Source organism: Mercenaria mercenaria, chromosome 1 (assembly GCF_021730395.1).
Source record: "Mercenaria mercenaria strain notata chromosome 1, MADL_Memer_1, whole genome shotgun sequence".
In the NCBI taxonomy this organism is placed as follows: Eukaryota; Metazoa; Mollusca; class Bivalvia; order Venerida; family Veneridae; genus Mercenaria; species Mercenaria mercenaria.
Genome location: NC_069361.1, coordinates 61545938 through 61560616, shown reverse-complemented (window position 1 = coordinate 61560616; position 14679 = coordinate 61545938). Strand labels below are relative to the sequence as shown.

At 37.0% G+C, this 14679-nt stretch overlaps 1 protein-coding gene across 1 annotated transcript in view; it reads right to left on the bottom strand.

Moving 5' to 3' along the window:
• Positions 1-14679, bottom strand: part of LOC123566185 (nuclear pore complex protein Nup133-like) — a 420170-nt gene that overhangs the window by 122941 nt on the left and 282550 nt on the right. Inside the window, exon 24 of the mRNA XM_053549042.1 lies at positions 4583-4716. Coding sequence (XP_053405017.1) covers positions 4583-4716 — 134 coding nt within the window. The remainder of the gene's footprint in view (positions 1-4582; positions 4717-14679) is intronic.

Sequence of the window (14679 nt, the reverse complement as noted above, 5' to 3'; positions counted from 1 at the left end):
GTATGGCCTCTAGAGAGGTCACAAGGTTTTTCTATTTTTAGACCTACTGACCTAGTTTTTGACCACACGTGACCCAGTTTCGAACTTGACCTAGATATCATCAAGATGAACATTCTGACCAACTTTCATAAAGATCCCATGAAAAATGTGACCTCTAGAGTGGTCACAAGCAAAAGTTTATGCACTGACGGACGCCACGCGATCACAAAAGCTCACCTTGTCACTTTGTAACAGGTGAGCTAACAAAAGCGTCAAAAGCAAGGTGCATAGCGCTGAAAGGTTTTGAGGCACTGGAGGGGTATTCCCATCATTTTAGGGGTGGAGATCAGGGGACTGTCGGACATGGTATGAAATGGTGGGCTCTGGTGCATTTTTTGGGGTCTAAATTTTGAGGTATGGGAGAAGGCAACCCAGACATTTTAGGAGGTTCTCCCCCTGGAAAATTTTGAAATACAAGTATGAAACGCTGGGTCTCTAGTGCATTTTTGGTCTAAATTTTGAGGTATAGAGGTCAGGAGGTATCCTGTCATTTTAGGGGAGTCAGGGCTCTCCCATTGGAAAATTTTGAAACACAGGTATGAAATGGCGGGCTCTGGTACATTTTTTGGTCTAAATTTTTACTAGTTATATTAGGGGGGGGTCAGGGGGCACTTCCCGTGGAAAATTTTGAAATATAGGTATGAAACGGTGGGCTCTGGTGCAATTTTGGGTCTAGATTTCGAGGTATGGGAGGAGGTATCCCAGTCATTTTAGGCGAGGGGAGGTTAGGGGGCTCTCCGCCTGGAAAATTTTGAAACACAGGTATGAAATGGTGGGCTCTGGTACATTTTTCTTCTTAATTTTGAGGTACTGAGAGAGACACTTCCCTCAGTTGGGTGCAACTTTGATGAGTATAGGTCACTTCTCAGCAAACTTGGGGGGCATGGGCACCCTCTGTCTAGCTCTGTATCTGGGCATGAATCTTGTACATTTACTCACAATTACACAGCAGGACATAAATCACAATATATAAGGTCTGTCTATTTTCAAGATCCCCATTGTACATAGCTACCTGCAACCACTTATGCTTCAAAATCAAGGTCAGTCTTCAACTCACATAACAAACTGTCAACAGACTTACAATATTTGTTAACATATTTTTTCTTCTTTAGATAAAAAAAGTAGGAATAGTAGGAGTTTTTTTCGAAAAAAAGGAAAAAAGTAGGAACAGACCTAAAAAATAGGTAAAAAAGTAGGACTACTTGAAAGCCTGGATATTATGCCAATACAACTTGTGTGCAAGTTTTATTAAAGATGATCGCAAAATGTGGTCTCTATCATGTTCACAAGCCAAAAATGGCAAATTTTGGCCCTTTAAGGGGCCATAACTCTGGAACCCATGATGGGATTTGGCCAGTTTTCGAAAGGAACTGAAATATTATGCCAATACAAGTTGTGTGCAAGTTTGATTAAAGCTGATTACAAAATGTTGTCTCTATCGTGTTCACAAGCCAAAAATAGCAAATTTTGGCCCTTTAAGGGGCCATAACTCTGGAACCCATGATGGGATCTGGCTATTTTCTGAAAGTAACCGAGATATTATGCCCATACAAGTTGAGTGCAAGTTTGATTTAAATCAAATACAAAATGTGGTCTCTATCATGTTCACAAGGAAATTGTGGACGAACGGACAGACGACAGACGAAGGGTGAACACAAAAGCTCACCCTGTCACTATGTGACAGGTGAGCTAAAAATCAGAGATTGCTGAGGTGGAGTCTTTTACTTCAAGAGTATAACTTGGATATCCAGCATATCAAGGGTAGAGGTAACCTTATACCAGATGCCCTATCCAGGATTTGAACCAAGGCCTCTGTATCTTATACATACTGTTATTTAGTATTTATGTTATAATTGTAAAAATGATATATTCAAACATTCAATTTCTTTTTCATGTATTATGTATGTTTCATTTTTATTACGTTGTTAAATTAAAAGAAAGTTTTATTACATAAAACTATTTTTCTTTAGGTGGGAAACTTTCTTTTTCTTTGGGTGGGGAGGTGTTATGTATATGTCATTTTCCCCTGAGGCAAATCATTGTTATACTGATTTAGTTTTGAGACATCATGTAAATAAGTTCTTTTAATTTCTACTATGTTCCAGAAACTTCTACTACAATACTGATAAACAGTGTGTAACAATTATTTTTAGAAAGGACTGTCCTTAATTTTTCCAGAATGTTCTTTTTCTTCTTAGTGTTACATGAAAGTTCTGGAACCTTTCATGATATATTAAAGAGTACTGTCTGACAAAGGCCAGAACTTAGATTATAGAACTTAAATGAAAACTTTCCTGTATTTCTTAATAACAGAATATTACCAGTCTTGATATTTGATATTTTGAAGGATTATTTGAAGGATATATTTAAATTGTGGATTTAAACAAGAACTTGTTACCCTCTGTCATAACAACAGGAAAAAAACCCTTTTGGCCTTTGACTTCTAAGTGTAACCTTGACCTTTCAGCTAAGGGCCCGGGTTTTGCACACAACATGTTGTCTAATCCAGGTGAATATTTGTGCCAACTGATATTTAAATCCTGTTTTGCATGACAAAGTTATAGACCAGACAGGAAAAAAATCAAATTGACCTTTGATCTTCAAGTGTGACCTTGAACTTTAAGCTAGGGGTCTGAAAGTTGTACGTGACATGTCATCTTATCAATAGGTACATTTGTGCCAAGTAATATTAAAATCTCTTCATGGATGGCAGAGTTCTGGACCGGAGAGGGAAAAAGCCCTGTTGACCTTTGACCTCCAATTGTGACCTTCACCTATGAGCCAGGGGTCCGGGTTTTGTACATGACATGTCATCTGATCGTGGGGAACATTTGTGCCTAGTAATATTACAAGAGCTGTCCGTAAGACAGCGCGCTCCACTATTTGGTGATTTGACAGTAAAATGCATATGTCTCAATAGGACACCTCTACTTTAGAAGGAAGATACATCAAGGGGCATAATTCTGTCAAGAACACAAATTAGAGTTACTGCGATTGTTACCACACATGCAGATGATGGTGGTAAAGATATATTTTGAGTTTCAAGTCTTTATCTTGTATATTACCCAAGTTATGTCCAGAAAACAAAGTTTGTTAAAAAATTTAAGTATGAAAGGGGCATAATTTGGTCAAAAATACAAATCAGAGTTATGGGGATTGTTACCATACATGCAGATGATGATGATAAAGATACATTTTAAGTTTCAAGTCTTTATCTTATATAGCATTAAAGTTATATCCAGAAAGCGAAGATTGCAAAAAAAACACTTTTAAGTACAAAAGGGGCATAATTCTGTTAAAAATACAATTAGAGTTATGGGGTTTGTAACCACACATGCAGATGGTGATTATAAAAAAAAACAGTTTTAATTTCAAGTCTTTATCTTTTAAAGTACCAGATATGTCTATAAACGAAGCTTTCCAAAAAATTTAACATGAAAATAATTTCAAGTATAACAACTTTGTGACCTTGACCTTGGGTAAAATGGGCCCAGCCCCTGCACATATTTAGTTTGTATGCTGAACAATGCTTATGTGAAGTTACAGTAAGATATAAGCAATAGTAACAAGAGATATGACAGAAAAACAAAGGTTGCTGAAAAACTTTAACCTTAAAAATAACCTAAGTATAACACCTTGGTGACCTTGACCTTGGGTATAATGGGCCCAGTCCCGGCACATACTTTGTTTGTATACTGGACAATGTTTATGTTAAGTTAAAGTAAGATGTAAGAGATAATAACAAAGACATGACAGAAAAACAAAGGTTGCCGAAAAACTTTAACCTTAAAAATAACCTAAGTATAACACCATGGTGACCTTGACCTTGGGTATAACGGGCCCAGCCCCGGCACATACTTTGTTTGTATAATGGACAATGTTTATGTGAAGTTATAGTAAGATATAAGAAATAGTAACAAAGATATGACAGAAAAACAAAGGTTGCCGAAAAACTTTAACCTAAAAAAAACCCCCTAAGTATAACACCTTGGTAACCTTGACCTTGGGTATAATGGGCCCAGCCCTTGCACATACTTTGTTTGTATACTGGACAATGTTTATGTGAAGTTAGTTACAGTAAGATATAAGCAATAGTAACAAAGGTATGACAGAAAAACAAAGGTTGCCGAAAAACTTTAACCTAAAAAAACCCCCTAAGTATAACACCTTGGTAACCTTGACCTTGGGTATAATGGGCCCAGCCCTTGCACATACTTTGTTTGTATACTGGACAATGTTTATGTGAAGTTAGTTACAGTAAGATATAAGCAATAGTAACAAAGATATGACAGAAAAACAAAGGTTGCCGAAAAACTTTAACCAAGAAGTCATGCCGATGCGGGGGTGAGTAGAATAGCCCAGTTTCTCCGAATAGCGGAGCTAAAAATCTCTTAATGAATGACAGAGTTATGGATTGGACACAAAATTGTGGACAGATGGAATGACAGAATGACGGACGGACGGAAAAGTGCATTCCTATAGTCCCCGAAATTGGTTTTCAATCAGTAGGGGTCTAATAAATGCAAGATGGCAAGCAGCTTACTTTGTCAGCAAATTGCTGCTGGTACCTCTGTATCCTTTCCTGATTCTCTGTATCCTCACAAATTCTTATCAACATCTCAAAGTCACAGTATTTCTCTGCTAGGGAACCAGCTTGTTCATACTGTTCATATTCCACTGAAGTAAATGTAATACATGTAAAACTATCACAACATACACATTGAAGAACTTTAAATATATTTCATCAGAATTTAAAGTATAGAAATGGCAAAAGAAATTTATTGCCTTAGTTTTTATACTGGTTATTTTGCAGACAAATGATACTGAACATGGATCACAAGACTTGTTGCAGATTACTGTAAATAACTTTATATTAGCGTGATCTTTATTTCGTGAATTCCGACACCCTGAATTATTTCGCGGATTTATAAATGCGCGACGGAAGGGTCAGAAATTTAAATTCACAAAGGTTCTTATCTTATATTAGCGAAATTTAAATTCTGGAAGTCCTGATTATATCAATGCAAATTGTTCAGTACCGTACCAAATTATGCATGCCAAAGACTCGTTAAACACACGGTCCGTAACGGTTATTTCGTATTTGCAATTGGTTACTTTATTCACACAGACTGAAATAAGTGAGCCTTTAAATCCTTTATTCAATTTACTGGCGATTATTCTTAATACACTTAATAGCCGATAAAATGTTCAAAGTTTTTTACAGCCATTTCATAAATAATCAACGTACAAGTTTATAATACAATGGTGTGATAAATTGTCCGCTAATCTTTATTGTTGTCTAAACAAAATGTGTAAAAAAATCAGGTTTGTTGAGAAGATAATGGATGATATGGACCTTCCCCTAGGGCAAGACGTTTGTTTGACACATACGAAGTGCATCAAGGAGATGCTCTCCATTAAAAACTGCCAGCTGCATGTATATCTAACCTTTAGCAGTATATTCTACATGAATTATTCATAATATATTGAAATGTGAAATGAACTGAAATTCATTCAATAAACATCAATGTACAGGCGGCTAGTATTCATTGCTGAACTTGAGCCTATTTTGGACATATTTTCTGATATTTACGCGGATTCATGATTTCGCGATGCACCTGATTTGCGAATAATAGCAAAAATTAAAACACCGCGAATAATACCAGATTTACAGTATCTGAATCTAATATTTGACAAGAGTGCCAAAATATCAAAATATACGCCCGCCATAGCAAATTTCTTTACACCAGCACTTGTATTTGCAAAAGGAATTTCAATTCTGTAGCTGTGTTGTAATTCTTGGAGAGCATCATTTCAAAATGGCTGATTTGGAAATAAATTATTATGATTCAAACTTCCACAATTTTCAATAATTCAAGAGCCATAACCGTAAAGACACTGGCCTAAAGTAACTATACTTATTGAACTTGACGTAGATGTTGTAATAAAACATATTCTGTATAAGTTTGGTAGACAATAAGCCCAAACAATGACATATCCAAATCTAACAACCAGGTTAAAAAGTTTCAAGAATAAGCTATTTATAGTAGCAAACCACAAGAAATCTACATTTTGTTCTAAGTCCACAAAAAAACTCCTTACCAAATAGAGATACTTAAAATACACCTGAGAATTGGAAGTTATATTTATGTTGTACTACAGAAAAGTGGTCTTGGTTTATCCCTACAGCCAATTATAAAACAAGAGGACCACAATGCAGAGCAATATATGCCCGAAGGTATGACATTTGACCCCTAAGTGCGAACTTGACCTTGAAGCAAACCATCCAGAACATGCGCTCTGCACGTTGTCTCGATGTAGTGAACATTTGTGCAAAGTTTCTTTAAAATCCTTTATGCAGTTCAAGAGTTATACAGCGGACATGAAACAGTCATATGACCTTTGACTCCTAAGTGTGACCTTGACCTTGAAGCCAGCCATCCAGAACATGCACTCTGCACGTTGTCTCGGTGTGATGAACATTTGTGCAAAGTTTCTTTAAAATCCTTCATCAGATTCCCATAAAGCAGAGAAAACAAGTGAATGAAGTATTGCCATGCAATACAAAGTCCCCTACTGGAAGGCACCTAATTTTCTCTACTGCAGTATAACATAATGAATTGATATCTGTCAATGATGTATAAACAATATTGTACTACATATACAATATGTTATAACAACACACTTGGATTAAAATGTGCATATATAAAAACCCACAGTTGTTTTCATATTGAATTTTTTTGGCTGATTATAAAAATGTTATCATGTAAGTTATTTATAGTAACAACAAAGGGAAATTAATCTTTAAAAAAAAAAAAATAATAATAATAATATAAGTCCACAAGAAACTCTTTACCAGGTAGAGATAGGTCAAAATACACCTAAAAATTGGATGTAACATGCATGCTGTACCACAGAAAAGTGGTCTCGATTTTTCTCTACCGCCAGTAATAAAAAAGTTACAATTAAATCTATTTATAGTAAAACAAAGGGACGTAATTCTAAAAACAAGGGTGCCTCATGGTGGTGAACATTTGGTCCAAGTTACATCAAAATCCCTCCATGCATGAAGAAGAAATGTTCCGTACAAAGTCATTCTTGAATTTGACATTTGACCTCTAAATATGACCTTGACCTTAGACCTAGGGACCTGGTTCTTGCGCATGACATGTCTCATCCAGGGGAATATTTGTGCCAACTGATATCTAAATCCTGCTTTGCATGACAAAGTTATAGACCGGACAGGAAAAAAATCCTCTTGACCTTTGATCTCAAAGTGTGACCTTGACCTTTAAGCTAGGGTACTGGTTGTCGTCTCATCATGGGAAACATTTGTGCCAAGTAATATTAAAATCCCTTCATGGATGGCAGAGTTATGGACGGGACAGGAAAAAAACTCTGTTGACCTTTGACCCCCAATTGTGACCTTGACCTTTGAGCTAGGGGTCCGGATTTGCGCATGACACGTCGTCTCATCATGGGGAACACTTGTGCTAAGTGATATTAAAATCCCTTAATGAATGTCAGAGTTATGGACCGGACACGAAACAGACCCTGTTCATGCTATGTTAACATTTGACTGCTAAGTGTGACCTTGACCTTTGAGCTAGGGGTCTGAAAGTTGTGCATGACATATCGTCTTATTATGAGGTACATTTGTGCCAAGTAATATTAAAATCCCTTCATAGATGGGAGAATTATGGACCGGACAGGAAAAAAGCCTTGTTGACCTTTGACCTCCAATTGTGACCTTGACCTTTAAGCTAGGGGTCCAGGTTTTGAGCATGACACGTCGTCTCCTCATGGGGAACATTTGTGCCAAGTAATATTAAAATCTCTTCATGGATGGGAGAGTTATGGACCGGACAGGAAAAAAGCCCTGTTGACCTTTGACCTCCAATTGTGACCTTGACCTTTGAGCTAGGGGTCCGGAATTTGCGCATGACACATCATCTCATCATGGGGAACATTTGTGCCAAGTAATACTAAAATCCCTTCAAGGATGGGAGAGTTGTGGACCGGACAGGAAAAAAGCTCTGTTGACCTTTGACCTCCAACTGTGACCTTGACCTTTGAGCTAGGGGTCCGGGTTTTGCGCATGACACGTCGTCTCATCATGGGGAACATTTGTGCCAAGTAATATTAAAATCCCTTCATGGATGACAGAGTTATGGACCGGACACAAAATTGCGGACGGACGGAATGACGGAATGACGGAAAGACGGAATGACGGAAAAGTGCATTCCTATAGTCCCCAAAACTGGTTTTCAACCAGTAGGGGACTAATAAAATTCCCTGACTTTTTCCTTTTTCATTTAATTTAAAGCAGAAATGCCTGTTTATTTTCAAAAGCAATAAATATACTGACGAGATATAAAAATGCAACAAACATATGCCTGAATATATTTTCTTCTACAAAACGCATCACCTTGAAATGTTCAACACATCATACACATCTCAGTACTCTATACCCATTGTGTTCACATTTAATCCCCACAACCAACCATGAAATTAACACAATGGAAATAGAGTATTGAGATGTGTTTGTATTGAACATTTCAAGGTAATGCTTTTTGTAGTAAAAATATATTCAGGCGTATGTTTGTTGCGTTTTCATATCTTGTCGGTGTAGTATTCAGCTCAATTACCTCAACATACCATAAACAAGAGGGTCATGATGACCCTGGATCGCTCACCTGAGTAATATGAGCTACATGTTTCAAATGTCAAACTGATGATAAAATATTAAGAAAGTCAGTAGGTCACATTCATGGTCAATGAAATTCAGTTTTACGATTTGTGTGCAAAACTGTGTATGTCATCAAAATTTCAAGGCTGTATCGTAAAAAACAAGAAAGTAGGTCAGTAGGTCAAGGTAACAGTCAAGTGACATCATATCACTTGGGGTCATCAGGTAATTATAATTAAACAGTCTTGGGAAAAGGATCAGATTTTTAAGTATTTTTTCCTATATAACTCACATAAGACCCCAGGGTGGGGCCTCTTTTAACCCCAGGGGCATAATCTGAACAATTTTGGTAGAGGACTACTAGACAATTCATCATACCAAATATCAAAAGCCTAGGTTGTATGGTTTCAGAAAAGAAAATTTTTAAAGCTTTTTCCTATATAAGTCTATATAAAACTTTGGACACCCAGGGCAGGGCCTCTTTTCACCACAGGGGTACAATTTGAACAATTTTGGTTGAGGACCATAAGACAATGCTACAAACCAAATATCAAAGGTCTAAGTGTTGTGATTTCAGACAAGAAGATTTTTAAACTGTTTTTCCTATATAAGTCTATGTAAAACCTGGGACCCCCGGGGCGGGGCCATATTTGACCATAGGGGGATAATTTGAACAATCTTGGTAGAGGACCGCTAGATAATGCTACATACCAAATATCAAAGCCCTAGGCCATGTGGTTTTGTACAAGAAGATTTTCAAAGTTTTCCCTATATAAGTTTATATAAACCATGTGACCCCCGGGGCGGGGCCATATTTAACCCTGGAGGTGATAATTTGAACAATCTTGGCAGAGGACCACTAGATGATGCTACATACCAAATATCAAAGCCCTAGGCCATGTGGTTTTGTACAAGAAAATTTTCGAAGTTTTCCCTATATAAGTCTATATAAACCATGTGACCCCCAGGGCGGGGCCATATTTGATCCTAGGGGGATAATTTGAATAATTTTGGTAGAGGACCACTAGATGATGCTACACACCAGATATCAAAGACCTAGGCCCTGTGGTTTTGGACAAGAAGATAGTTCTGCATGGAAATAAATTCTCTGAACAGTTTTGAAAGGGGGCCACCAACGGATCATTCCTGTGAATTTTGGTGTAATTCTGCCAAGTGGTTTTCAAGAAGAAGATTTTTTTAGGAAATGCTGTTGGACGGACGCCGGATGCCGGACATTGAGCGGTCACAAAAGCTCACCATGAGCCTTTGGCTCAGGTGAGCTAAAAAAAGAAACCAGGAATCGGTAAAATCAAATGATGCTCCTGGATGCATGTGCTTGTCCAGATATGGGGAATAAGGTATTAGAAACAAAACAAGAGGGCCATGAAGGCCCTGTATCACTAACCTGACCTACTGACCTAAAGATCATCAAGATTAACATTCTGACAAAGTTTCATTAAGATATGGTCATAAATGTGGCCTCTAAAGTGTTAACTAGCTTTTCCTTCGATTTGACCCGGTGACCTAATTTTTTACCCCACATGACCCAGATTCGAACTTGACCTAAAGATCATCAAGATTAACATTCTGACTAAGTTTCATGAAGATACAGTCATAAATATGGCCTCTAGACTGTAAACAAGCTTTTCCTTTGATCTGACCCAGTGACCTAGATTTTGACCCAACATGACCCAGATTCGAACTTGACCTAAAGATCATCAAGATTAACATTCTGACCAAGTTTCAAGAAGATACAGTCATAAATGTGGCCTCTACAGTGTTAACAAGCTTTTTCTTTGATTTGACCTAGTTACCTTGTTTTTTATCCCACCTGACCAAGATTTGAACATGAACTATAGATCATCAAGATTTACATTCTGACTTAGTTTCATTAAGATATTGTCATACATGTTGCCTCTACAGTGTAAACCAGCTTTTCCTTTGATTTCACCTGGTGACCTAGTTTTTGACCCTACATTACCCAGATTCAAATTGGACCTTGAAATCATCAAGATTAACATTCTGACCAAGTTTCATTAAGATATGGTCTTAAATGTGGCCTCTAAAGTGTTAACTAGCTTTTCCTTTGATTTGACCTGGTGACCTAGTTTTTTTATCCCACATGATCCAGATTCTAACTTGACCTAAAGATCATCAAGATTAACATTCTGACTAAGTTTCACGAAGATACAAATATAAATGTGGCCTTTAGACAGTTAACAAGCTTTTCCTTTGATTTGACCCGGTGAACTATATTTCTGACCCCGCATGACCCAGATTCGAACTTGACCTAAAGATCATCAAGATTAAGATTCTGACAAAGTTTCATGAAGATACAGTCATAAATGTAGCCTTTAGAGTGTTAACAAGCTTTTCCTTTGATTTGACCTAGTGACCTTGTTTTTTACCCCACCTGACCTGTGATTTGAACATATACTATAGATCATCAAGATTAACATTCTGACTTGGTTTCATTAAGATATGGTCATACATGTGGCCTCTACAGTGTTAACTAGCTTTTCCTTTTATTTGACCTGGTGACCTTGATTTTGACCCTACATGACCCAGATTCAAACTGGACCTTGAGATCATCAAGATTAACATTCTGATCAGGTTTCATGAAGATACAGTCATAAATGTGGCCTCTACAGTGTTAACAAGCTTTTCCTTTGATTTGACCTGGTGACCTAGTTTTTGACCCCAGATTCCCAATATCGAACTCATCCAAGATTTTATTGAGGGTAACATGATCAAGTTTCATTAAAATTGGGCCAAAATTGTGACCTCTAGAGTGTTAACAAGCTTTTCCTTTGATTCGACATGCTGACCTGGTTTTTGACCTTAGATGACCAAATATCAAACTTGTCCAAGATTTTATTGCGGGTAACATTCTGACCAAGTTTCATTAAGATCGGGCCAAAATTGTAACCTCTAGAGTGTTAACAAGCTTTTCCTTTGATTTGACCTCGTGACCTAGTTTTTGATCCCAGATGACCCAATATCAAACTCGTCCAAGATTTTACTGAGGGTAACATTCTGACCAAGTTTCATTAAGATTGGGCCAAAAATGTGACCTCTAGAGTGTTAACAGTTAAACTGTTGACGATGGACGAACGGATGACGGACACAGGGCGATCATTAAAGCTCACCTTTGAGCACTTCGGGCTCAGGTGAGCTAATAAAGGGGGATTTTTTTTCTCTGGAGGGGGAAAAAAGGGTACTATTTTGGTGAGGGAAGCAGCCGATATTCGGCGGTAAAAACAGCTGATTGAGGGCCCTGAAACTATAGCTATCACTAAAGGTGATGAATTTACAGCCCCCCCCCCCCTCCGCATGCACTGACACACACAAGATTGCATAATTATGTGGACTGTATATATATATATATAGACTGTATGTATACAGTATAGTAACAAAAAAAAAAATCCCATAACTCTGCAGAATATTAATCTAAAAGAACGTAACATGCACCATGCACAACTAGGGTTGGTACTGATCACTTGTGTGAAGTTTCATTAAACTGTGTGCAAGGGTTCGGAAGATTAGGCGCGCAAAATTTTGCATATGCAAACTGTATGTAGATAGTATGTTAACAAAAAACAAAGTCCCATAAGTCTGCAATTTTTTTTTTTTTTCAAGAACCTAACATACCAAATGCACAACTACTGTTGTTACTGATCACTTGTGTGAGGTTTCATTAAATTGTGTCAAGGGGATGAGGAGAGATGGTGCGCACAAGATTGTGTCTACGCACAGACGGACGGACAGACAGACAACCTGAAACCAGTATACCCCCCCTAACAACTTTGTTGTTCGGCGGGTACAATAACGGATTATCTGATTAATTGAATCTGTTGGCTTATCCGATTGTTCCGATGAAACAGTTGGGAAATGTAACCGATTTGCCCATCACTACAGAGCAGGCATGAAACTGCTAACGGCCAGACAGACGGACGGACACTGGGGGTATAACATTATACGTCCCTTCGGGCATATAAAAAGTTGTTGTTTCAAGTGAATAGATTCTCATGAATTTTCACTTTCTTTTGAGTAGAGAATAGTTCTTTTTTGTAATAGGATTTATTAATGATAACTCCCCATTCTAGGCGGTGCCTTAATTCATATTAGTAACAACAAAGTAATTCTAAAATAATGTAACTTCACAAAAAGATGTTATCTGTGTCCAGTGGCAATACTGTTTCATTGAGGTAATTATCTTTGCAAAACAAAAATGCATGTCAAAGTTATGGCCAAAGATCTTATATGACCTTTGACCCTAAGTGTTACCTTGACCTTTAAGATAGGGGACTTGGGTTTGTCCACAACACTCTTTGTCATTGAGGCTAACATTTATTCCAAATAAAAACAAAAAACAGGGTTACCAACGTCCCCCGCCTAGGGCTATTTTTCACAAAACATACTGCACGCAATACAACATATTCTAAATAATAGGGCAACATACCAACAACATATGCAAGTCATAACTATATAGCGTATCCTTCATGATAAAGTTTGAAAATGTCTGAAAATATACAATAGGTGAATGCTTTCAAATGCTAATATCTGTATTATAAAGATTGAATGTGATTCTATTTTTAAATTGGTAAGGAAAATTAAATAACAAGAGCTGTCCGTAAGACAGCATGCTCCACTATTTGGCGATTTGACAGTAAAATGAATATATGTCTCAATAAGAGATCTCTACTTTAAAAGGAAGATACACCAAGGGGCATAATTCTGTCAAGAACACAAATTAGAGTTATTGGGATTGTTACCACACATGTAGATGATGATGGTTAACATATATTTTGAGTTTCAAGTCATTATCTTATATAGTACCAAAGTTATGTCCAGAAAACAAAGTTTCAAAAAAAAAATCAAGTATGAAAGGAGCATAATTCTGTCAAAAATACAATTAGAGTTATGGGGATTGTAACCACACATGCAGATGATGATTAAAAAGAAATATTTTTAATTTCAAGTCATTATCTTTTAAAGTACCAAAGATATGTCTATAAACGAAGCTTTCGAAAAAAATGACCATGAAAATAATTCCAAGTGTAACAGCTTTGTGACCTTGACCTTAGGTATAATGGGCCCAGCCCCTGCACATACTTTGTTTGTATGCTGGACAATGTTTATGTGAACCTACAGTAAGATATAAGCAATAGTAACAAAGATATGACAGAAAAACAAAGGTTGCCGAAAAACTTTAACCTTAAAAATAGCCTAAGTATAACCCCTTGGTGACCCTGACCTTGGGTATAATGGGCTCAGCCCCTACGCATACTTTGTTTGTATACGGGACAATGTTTATGTGAAGTTACAGTAAGATATAAACAATAGTAACAAAATATGACAGAAAAACAAAGGTTGCCAAAAACATACATGCCATAATTTTTCATAACGTTTCCGGGATTCTGAGTTAAAATTTCCGGGATTTTTACCTTTTGTCCGGGACATACGCCGTGACATTGGTATTCATCTGTTTCATGCAAAAATATCATAATATACATGTAGTTTCCCGAGACTAAACATTGTTCACTCGCTTGTATTAATTTGCGGCAAATGTCGTCTAGTTTCTAAGGGAGGTAAATACATGTAAACGGGTAATACATCTATAGTTCGGCACGTGAATTTATTGCGTTCCCGAGGTGAACAGAATTAGGAGACTTACTATATACGAAGAATCAACCTGGTCATCGTGATTTAGATTCTAGCTAATTTGGTACCATTCTAAAGCTTAAACATTTATCTAATAATTAAATGAATCCTTAAAGGAATAAAATAAATCTTGTAGATAAAACCGAAAATATAAAATATTTGGAGTCGGGTCAATTTCATGGGTCGGTCGGCAAAGGCATTCAGCATTTTAATTTAAAATATGTGTGACAATCAATCTAGATCTTAAATAATTACAACCTTTTAAAATAATTATTGTTTAATTGACC